Raw genomic sequence first — 10,301 nt, forward strand, 5'->3', positions numbered from 1 at the left:
TTTAACATAATTTTAAAAGATAGATAAAAGCAAATACAAAAAAAATATATTTCTCATTATGCATATGATTACACAAGTAAAACTGCATGCACCCCGAAAGCACTGGCACCCATTGGCACACTGAAAACATCTCCCCATAAATTCAACACACATGTACATGACATACTCCCAATAAAATTTGGATTTGGTCCTCACAAGACCATCCTCACAGCTCTTTATAGCCATGCATGCATGGGAACATCTGCCCATGAATAAAAACATACAAGTACAGAGTGAAGATGATTTTTTATGGGGAAATATTCCCAATGCATGGCTGCAAGAGATTGAAAACAGCTTTGCAAGGACCAAATCCGAATTACTTGCAATGTGCAGGTGGTTGCTTAGTGCTTTCAAGGTGCGTGCAGGGTTTTGTAAGGAGGGAATCCGGGCTCTTGAGGCCAAACAATTTGAATTGGGATCTCCTACCAATAGAACACATTCCACCACCGCCAATGTGTGAGATTGTATTGATTGGGTGTTGGAACGTATTTTGTTGGCAGGTGATCCGAACGTATTTTGCCATGGGGAGGAAGATTCCTTGGTTGAACCGACTGCTTTGCTAAATATGAGTGGGAGGAGATCTGAGATCCGCTCTCTTGTATCTTTGGTGGTACATCAATAACTTCTGCATGTGTAGTTTATCAAACAAAAACGTACTGATTCCTTGTATTTTTCTTTTGAACTAAACATAAAAATATATAATAATACATTAATTGGCAAGTTTGAAAGCAGCAACTACGATCTCAGTTCATAATTGTTGTCAATCTTGAAACTGATAACACAAGAATTAAGTATCTAGTTTCTAGTGGACAAGTAGAAGGGCATCGACATTCCGTTTTCCTTCTGGGCCCTTGGTGTACCACGAAGAAACGTACTCCCCATACACAACCTCACGATATCTGGGAAGAGAGGAGGAGTTGTTGAGAAGCTCGGCAGCTGGGGATATCTTCCTTGTCTTGGCAGGATCATGAAATGTTGCCACTGAGAGGCGCGCCCTGTTCGCATTTGTGATTGCTCTATGCTCCGCACTTCTATACTTCCCGTTGGTTATAATCTACAAAGGAGCGAGGAAAGTAGGACAAAGTTTTGCGAAGGCAATCAATAGCACAATTTCTTCAACAAAATGCTAAAAATATTAAGGGTCCGTTCAGTTTGCAGTCGGAATCTGAATCCTTAATCCGAATCAGAATGATAGAGAATGGCCATTTCCTCAAACGGGGAATACCATTCCACCAGGAATAGGAATGAGATTCCAACTCCACCCAACCAAATGTTTGGAATCAAAACCATTCCAATTCCAATTCCAAACCCCTATTCTCACAAGTCAAACGGACATAAGTGCATGTTGCATCATTAGATCTACCCTATTATAATGATGAAGCCAAATGCTACATTGTCCTTATGAGCACGCTATTTGTTTCTGTTAAAGGTGTCAAGACCATGCTTTCTAATCAGAATCAAAATCCTTCGGAATCGGAATCAAAATGGTCTATTCCCATAGTCTGTTTGGAAATTGGACTCAGCAGGAATGGGATTTCATTCCCAAGGGAGGAGCAGGGAATGACCATTCCCTCAAATGGGGGAATGCCATTCCATCAGGAATGGGAATGGGATTCCAATTCCGCCCAACCAAACAGTTGGAATTGGAATACCCATTCCAATTCCGGACCCCTATTCCTGTGAACCAAACGGGGCCTCATATTTCTGGATAAACCATTAGTTAAGAGACTAAAGAAAGGTGCTACTTCACAGAGATTTGGAACTTTCACAAGTGGTTGAGTCTTCAAATGAGTAGTTTTAGCAGTTTAGAAGTCCGCATTTAAGTGTCTTAGAAATAAGCACAGTTCCCTTAAGTGTCTATTGGTTGATTTTAAGTTGCTGTCTTTGTCTGATGTTGAATTCTAGCTCAATACTTCAACTAATATTGTTTCTAAAGTAACCTTATAGCATGTTGATTGTTTGTAGTATGCAGAACAAGTTTTGACTTTGAATGGGATTAGAGACCTTGTGCCTATCATCCAGTCAGAGTTTTGGCATTGTTGGAAGTAGTCAAGGGTTCAGTGCAATTTTCGAGTAGGAATGGGATTAGTGGTGGCTCCATTAGGAGTCCTGCAGTACAACTTTTGAGTATGAATGGGATTAGCGGTGGTTCCAGTAGTTTTCAGTCTGTGTAAGAGTTCTAGTCAATAGATAGAGGGGAGACCTGCCTATTGTCCACAGTGTTTTGGCATTGTTTGAGGCGATGTAATAAAGCTATTTCCCATAAACCGGCCCTCGAAGTAGTCAAGGGTTCAGATTTCAAACCTGTTTTTCTTTCCTCCTAAATCTTCTTAATTAGCTAGTAGCTATGCTTCAGCCTGCTACTTTGAATAGTATTTACCCTGAAGGATCTCAGCTTTGATGTTTTGCTTCTGCTTAATTTTCTAGCCATCCTTGGGCTGTATTGTGATTGTTAAGGGAAAAAACCTTAGGCAAGATATGTGGGAGATTGCAAAAAATCATTCACCAATAGAAAGGGTACCTCCACAAGAGCAGAACTACTAGACACACTACATGGATTAAAACTGGCCACCACCACCAATGTTTTCATGAAGTGAGAGGGAACCTTGAAGAACATTATACCATGGCTATCAAGTTATCAAGTAACATATAGAGACCATGGAGAATTGAGACACTTGATATAGCAGCAAGGCATCTGGAAAGGTGCCTTTAATGCATCTCTCTTGATGTAGTCTGCCAAAGAGATGACTGATTCACTAGCCAAGGATAAGCAGATAGGGTGAATAGTGAATACCTCGGCAACAAATTACTTCTTTTTCTGTATTTTTGGGGTTCAGATTTCAAACCTGTTTTTCTTTCCTACTAAATCTTCTTAATTAGCTAGTAGCTATGCTTCAGCCTGCTACTTTGAATAGTATTTACCCTGAAGGATCTCAGCTTTGATGTTTTGCTTCTGCTTAATTTTCTAGCCATCCTTAGGCTGTATTGTGATTGTTAAGGGAAAAAACCTTAGGCAAGATATGTGGGAGATTGCAAAAAATCATTCACCAATAGAAAGGGTACCTCCACAAGAGAAGAACTACTAGACACACTACATGGATTAAAACTGGCCACCACCACCAATGTTTTCATGAAGTGAGAGGGAACCTTGAAGAACATTATACCATGTCTATCAAGTTATCAAGTAACATATAGAGACCATGGAGAATTGACACACTTGATTATAGCAGCAAGTCATCTGGAAAGGTGCCTTGAATGCATCTCTCTCGATGTAGTCTGCCAAAGAGATGACTGATTCACTAACCAAGGATAAGCAGATAGGGTGAATAGTGAATACCTCGGCAACAAATCACTTCTTTTTTTTGGGGGCTCTAGGAGCAGTGAGGGTGATAAAAGGGATCTGCTCCACATGGAGATGGAGTATCTTGTACAGAACACATCTGTGTAAATACATATTGTACATTTCAGCATTTTTAGAAAAAATTTCAGTTACTGATAACAAAATCATCCCCCCCACCCCCCACCCCAAAAAAAAAAGAAAAAAAAAGCAAGGGAAAAATTTATTTCTAACTACACACAAGGAAATGTTTTGTTGTGCACTCACTAGCCTTTAATTATGTTTTATTCTGTATCCAAATATATTTAAACAGTATTATTACATTCTTCTTTAGTTTATGCAGAACTTGTATTTGAATGACAGAAAATCTGAGTTTCAATATTAATAATTTGAAAAAGATAACTCTTAAGTCACGGGTTCTACAAAGTTCAAACAAGACAGGGATCTACATGGCATTTATAAAAGTTGAAGCATACAACTTATACTGAAGATTTGTTTTTTTTTTTTTTGATAAATAACATCAATTCCATGATAAATTTCTAATAATAATTGGTTCATGATAAATTTCTAATATGACTTATCACAGCACTTAAATTTCTAATTAAAAAAGTAGAATTTCTTAAAATTATCACAGCACTTAAATGGAGAAAAACAAAACCACTTAAGAAAGCATAGTGAACACTGATTGCTAATTTTTGATCTGGCAAATACTTCAGTATTAGATTTGGTTCATGATAAATTTCTAATAATAATTGATTCCTCATCTATAAAGCACTTCAAATTAGATTAAATTCAGTAGACCTTGTAAACCATGTTCAGATGAACATCCTTTTACTAAAAGATGACTATTGCTCAAGATTTTATTCATAGTTACATACGATTTTTTTTGTTGGTTTTATCCATATAAAGTTTTGTACAAGCAAAAGTTCAAAATAATCAAATACTAGCTTATGACTTAAATCCTATGAAGTATGAACTATGATCAACATACCAAGAAATAAGTGCATATTATGAAGTGAACTAATAGACCGACCTCCACAAGCTAAAATACAATCCATTTCACATAAAAAATTACTTAATTTTCTAGTCAGAAACCAGAAACTAGGGTTTATATCCAAGAAAACCAACTGTAATCTTGATTTTTTACTTAGAATGTATGGAAGCATTTTCTGCCTTCATTAGGAATCAATTGAAACTCTAACCTCGGATTTGTTGCTTCTATTCTCAACCCACTTCTACTCCCACCGAAAGGGGAAAAATCCTCTGGAGGAACACAAAGCAGCAATGTTTTGTAAACTGGGCCAGCAATTTAACTGGAAGGGGGGGTCTAGTTCCAGCTTCATGGTTTAATCAGATGGTTCAGTCAGAAAATTTGCCAGACATGGGTGGTTTTAATTTATATGTACTGGGTCATGTATGGTCCAACCAGCGGTTCTGGTGTACTTTCCAGAATAGTGCATGGCAGTAGCATTATGAAGCACTTGGGAAAGAAAAACACGCAAACAACGTCAATGATAAAGTATTGGAACCACAACCAATCATTTAAATGGCCACTATTAAGCTGGTTTCCGAGTGCCTGCCAGAGAAGAATGCCAAGGAGTGTCTATGGATTCATTGTCAAATCTAACAAGTAGTATCTGGTTTTTCCCATCATGCACCCCCTTTAAAGCAGGTTTCAGAACTTCCAACACTAGGCATGATAAAATAGACCTTCGATGGGTACTCACTTGGAAATCCTGTGATAGGGATCGATCAGAACCCTTAAAGACTTATTCTAGGAAGAAGAAAGCCTTACAAGAGGTACTTGAGATTTAGACTGTATTGGGCACAAGGGGTATTTTATTCATTGAATAGTAAAATAGGATAGTACAGTCAATGATAGAGTCTGATTTTTCAAGTAATAGTTTGTTTGCGTTTAAAGTTTTAGAGTCATTGAATAGTAAAATAAAAGTTATCGAGTCTTCTTTGAATTGAAATAGGATAGTAGACATTTGTTTTTGAGTCCTACTAGGATTCTTATGAGTCTAACAGTTTTGAATCCTAGGATTCTTATGAGTTCAGAGTCTTTAATATGTATGGACGTTTTACACAAAGATCAATGAAGTTTATTTAGTTTTCTTGAGCTTATGCTAATTATGGCGATTGATTCCCATACCCTATAGTGATTTTAGGTACTCCATCAGTGATTCCAGGTATTCTCTCTCTTCTTTCTCTCTTTATTTTCTTTCTTATTCCTTCAAGAAGCCAATACAGTCGTAATCAAGAAAGATCATTCAACCTTCTTCTCAAATGGCAGAAATTGAGTTGGTTCTACATCATCCTGATTCCTTGGGTATAGGAGTCTTGATAAACAGCAAGAGAGAGACCCAAGTGCAGTACTGAAACCCTACAGGGAAGTGGGTTTTGCGATCAGTTCAGTTGTGAGAAAATCATGGTAGATACGGATCTCCAAAGGTTTTTCCAGATGGGACTAGAGAAAATGCTGTGTAGTTCCCTAGTGTTCTTTAAAATGCAAATTAACTACTCTGACTTTGTCTGTCCCACTCATGGGTAAACATTTTTATCATGAATAAAAGGAAAGAAACTACTATGTTGCTAAAACATCGTCTACTGGCCTGATTCAGCTAAAACACTAAGCAAGAATTGCTTCGTTTAATTTTGAAGAGATCCACTTCCTACTTTCTAGTAAGGAAATCTTTGATCTTTTCTTTCTGCCCTCTTGGTCTGTCGAATATAAGGCTTTCTAGAACTCTAAATTTGACCAATGTTGTCTCTTGTCAGTGGATCAATCAAATGTTATGGTGCCAGAGACAACACAAGTACACAACAACTATATGCTAAGATTGAAGAACGAAGGTGAATCAAGGTCCAGAGTCATGGAATTACTCAGTCCACACTATCGATAAGAATACAATCACACGAAGTAAACTTGACACAGATAGCAGCAGTGACTGACGAACCCCCTAAGGCCGCAATTACGAGTCGTGGAAATCAAAGCATCCAATGAAGTAAATAGTCGGCATTACCTCAGTTTGGTCGGCCAAAATGACGACAATCGCATCGGATAAAGGTTGTACGTTTATCCATTTTCCATACTTTAATACCTGAAGACCCCCAACGTCGTCTTGTATCAGAAGAGTAAGAGCACCTATGTCAGAATGCGCCTGCAAACCAAGAGTAAGCTCTGGCTGTGGGCAAGGCGGGTAATAGCTGATGGTGATATTCTGGTATACTTCCCCAACTGCCTTCTCGATGCACGATGATGATAGGCCAAGGCTTTCCGACATCAATCCCAACAACTTCTGAGCAAGTGAGTTCATTTGATCACTGTACTCAGTTACAACTTCTCTGTTTAAAGTAAACAAAATCGAAATTAAGACATCAAAACGGAGACTGTCGAATGAAGCCCCTACCCTAATACTGAGGATTCAATTATTCAAACTTAACAAGTTTCCCTTTACTATTCTGAATTGATTGCAGGCGCTAAAATTTGCAGGATCTTGTTATATAACTTGTCTTTTTACGCAAAACAAGAGAAGCCCAAATAGTGCTAAACTGCTAACCTATAATTGGGAGGAAAGTCCGGCCAGCGAGTGGGATTCCTACGAGAAAGCGGCAAAGAGTGGTGATCGAAGTAATCCCTCCAGTCCAAAACGCTGTCATCTTTCACGAGCATTCGGGTTCCATAACCTTCTGAAGCTGCAGAGTTTGGATCGCAAAAGTACTTGGACCTCTCAGACATGGGGCAATCGTTGAAGAAGGAAAGACCCGTTCTCCTCATGTCGTCGAGCAATCGCTGTGGGACCCCATGATTTCTTACCTGAAAAGCTCCCCATTCACTGCAATATTGCCGGAGATTCCGACGCACGTCGTCGGAGTGTTGGGGGTCGAAGAGGAAGAGATCGATCACGGGGATTCTCGAATCTGGCGTTTCACCCCATGACCAAGGTCGAGTTTCGGGTGGTTGTATGAATTGAGACGGCACGTTTGCTAGGCCAGCTTGTGCAAGACTTTGTACTCGCAACGGCTTTCCTGCGACAACTTCCATTATTGCACGGACAGAGACGATATCCTTCGGGCTTCGGCTCGGCCGGCTTTATTGTTCCCTGCAGGCTGCAGCTAACGGGGAAAAGCTTCGCCCGACGAAATGGAATCCGCTCCTCACAGAGCGCGCCTCATACCGACATCACAGAATGTTAAAACTTGAGAGCCAACAAACGGGAGATAGTGCGCCCCAGCAGTTATATAAACAAATAGAAAAAAGAGGAGGAAGGGAAGATAAGTTAAATGATACAAACTCCGTAGTAGCAATTTGGGCTTCACGAGCAATCCTATATGCGGCCTGTTTCACTTTTTTTAGACATGCGGAAAGACAAGCCTTCTAGTAAATGGTTCTTCATCCTAATGCAGCTCTAGTGTTCTTCATCTTATAAAGGAGGTTTCGTGTTTTAATTGATGCACGAAATCATCAACTTTGAATCGCCTTCGATACTGATCAGAAATTGATAGAATTTTAAGGCTATCTTAACGTCTCTTCAGTAGCCCACGCTTTAGCTTGATTAATTGTACAAAATCCAATCTTGATAGCTTTGCTATCCAAGACATGACCAAGATGATTATGGGCAATACACACAGCAGTGCAAGAACCATCTAAGATATGAGAAGCATCAAAATTGATTTTAATGCTATCATGAGCGGAGCAGATCATACAATGGGCTTCCAAATCTTGTGAAGGGAACCTATGTCTGCACCTTTTTCTAATTCCAAGAATTCCATAAACAAATGAAAGGCTCGACCTAGAATTACTTGAGGAGGACTCGCAATGTTAATAAAATTTTTTTATTTCGATTTTTCCAAATAGCCCACACCTGTATTTTGGATCTAGCGTCATTTTGTTAGACAATGTATGCCCTTAGCTCCAAACAGAACGATGTACCTTATGACGTTTAATGTAAATGAATAAAGTACATATTTGGTTCATATTATTATGGTGTGTTTCTGTGTAATACCATTAAACTGGACACATATGAGACTCGTGTTAGGTTAGAATCTTCACAGTCGTTGGATAGATCTAGGAAGATTTATCCGACCAAGGCTAACACTGATGTGCCGCCAAGTTGGTTGGGGTGACTTGTCTCAGCTGCTAGGGTAAGACCTGAGGTACATGCAGTGTGGGTTTTCTTGAAACCCTGAACCGGACTAGAATCCAGTATTGCCCTACACCTTGGAGATTGATGGGCAAAACTAGAATGTTACACCTGACCCCTAAACTCGATTATGATACTGCACTAGGTGTCGGATTAGGTTGTCTTTGATATGCCAATCAGTGATATCCTTAGAGGGGGTCAAAACCTGGGTATGTTGAGACAGTCCAAGAATTCATCTGAGTGGGTGATCATAGTGACAGGATCAACCCCTTTGTTGGACAAAGGTAATGATTGGGGATGCACTCTATCTGATGGAAACCAAAGTTGTAGGCAACCGATTTCAATCGTTGAATTTTTGAAAAATATATTTATATAAAGATATACATATATATTACGGTTTCAAACTGTTTGCAAAATGTTTTAATTCCCGGGATCCATGTGAGTAGAGAGTGCAACATTGTTCCTTGAAGCCGAGGGATAGGTCATCTCTTGTCGGGCAGTGTTTGATCATTATGGGCTAAGAGGTTAAGTGTAAGACCATTGAGGGTAATACTTGATAGGCTAATCTTGCATCTGCCCACAGTCCCTGGGTTTTTATAAAGTGGCTTGGCCCAGGGACCGCTTAGTGTAAGTGTTGGGCCCATTAAAAACCCATGGTGATGGGCTCAGGGGTTCATTGCCCATAACAGTGAATACGGCCAGGCCTTGTAACAGATGCTAGGCTGAACCCATGTGGCTGATGTGTAGATCAATGTTTAGGTCCCATGCCATACAAGAAAACCTAACTGGGCAGCAGATTGGAAGCTAAGTGAGCATATGGACTTAATGGGCCTAACACCCAATTCGAACTAGTCTAATTTGATTAGTTAAAGAGAGGGGCAAATCTGGGATTGGGATCAACATATAGGATAGGGAGTTATCCCTATCCACTCAGAGAGTCTAGATCCAAATACAGATTTGGATTTGGAAACTCCTAATAAGATTAGGAGGGTTGATCTAATCTGCAGATAAGATAAGGGTTTATCCTTATCTCTTAAAGAGAACTCCTGATCCAAATACAAATTTGGATTAGGAAACTCCTAAAGAGATTATGAGCTCTCTTTAAGGCTATAAAAGGAGGAGGAGGGCGAACCTCCATTCATCTCATTACAACTGACCTTAGATCACAGAAAGAGAGAAGACAGCTACAGTAAGACTGCTCCATCTTCTTCTCTTGCGCCCTCCTCCTGCTGTCGCCATTGCCAGTTCGATCTCCACCGTAGGAGCGATCAAGAAGTGTTCTTGATATTAGTCTTTAGAGAAAGGCTGATCTGAAGCCGTGCTCACACTACATCCATCGAATTCTTGTTGAAGGATTCGATTCTTGTGAGGTTGGAAAGCTCTATATGACAAGTGGCCGGATCCGTTAAAAATTAACGTCCCACTAACAAAAAGGCAAGGGAGAGAGGGAAGGGGGATGATTTGATTATTTTTGAAGGCAAGGGTATGGTTTGGTTGGTTTCATAAATTTTTATCCATATCTATATCTATAAATCTAGCAAAAAAATATCTATATCTATACATTTATACATCTTAGTTGAACAAAATTGGGTTCTTTTAGATTTGAATTTGAGGACAAATTTGATATTTTGTTGATTGTTTTAAATAAATTCAAAATAGTTGATAAGTAAAAAATCTTGACTACTTTAAAAAGCATGAATAATCACTACAAATTTATATTTCTTTTGGTAAAAAACTTATAGAATTTTAGTTAGATAAAATTTGCCTCTTTTGAATTT

General features: G+C 39.1%; 1 protein-coding gene across 2 annotated transcripts; it reads right to left on the reverse strand.

The window, feature by feature from the left end:
* Window positions 1–676: 676 nt before the first annotated feature.
* LOC148846678 (2-oxoglutarate (2OG) and Fe(II)-dependent oxygenase superfamily protein) lies at window positions 677–8,239 on the reverse strand. Of its 2 annotated transcripts, XM_088953725.1 has the most exons (4): window positions 6,940–8,004; window positions 6,403–6,724; window positions 3,377–3,479; window positions 677–1,093 (listed from the first exon to the last, which is right to left on the reverse strand). In XM_088953725.1, exons 1-3 carry the CDS (start codon window positions 7,422–7,424, stop codon window positions 3,411–3,413), a joined length of 876 nt encoding a protein of 291 aa, XP_088809851.1. In that variant the 5' UTR covers window positions 7,425–8,004; the 3' UTR covers window positions 677–1,093; window positions 3,377–3,410. The 2 variants fall into 2 exon arrangements, with proteins under 2 accessions (XP_088809851.1, XP_088809850.1); XM_088953724.1 differs by lacking the exon at window positions 3,377–3,479 and having other exon boundaries at window positions 6,940–8,239.
* Window positions 8,240–10,301: the final 2,062 nt, after the last annotated feature.

The sequence above is a fragment of the Nelumbo lutea genome, chromosome 7, assembly GCF_056320005.1.
Source record: "Nelumbo lutea isolate HS-2025 chromosome 7, American lotus-T2T, whole genome shotgun sequence".
In the NCBI taxonomy this organism is placed as follows: Eukaryota; Viridiplantae; Streptophyta; class Magnoliopsida; order Proteales; family Nelumbonaceae; genus Nelumbo; species Nelumbo lutea.

Bases quoted from the DNA above. Each gene is read 5' to 3' on its own strand.
- LOC148846678 (XM_088953724.1), bottom strand. From the start codon at position 7,424: ATGGAAGTTGTCGCAGGAAAGCCGTTGCGAGTACAAAGTCTTGCACAA. The intron at 6,725-6,939 runs GTTAGCAGTTTA...TACTTTAAACAG, and splicing joins GACTTTCCTCCCAATTATAG to AGAAGTTGTAACTGAGTACA. The intron at 1,094-6,402 runs GTAATGCCGACT...GCTCCTTTGTAG, and splicing joins TTTTGGCCGACCAAACTGAG to ATTATAACCAACGGGAAGTA.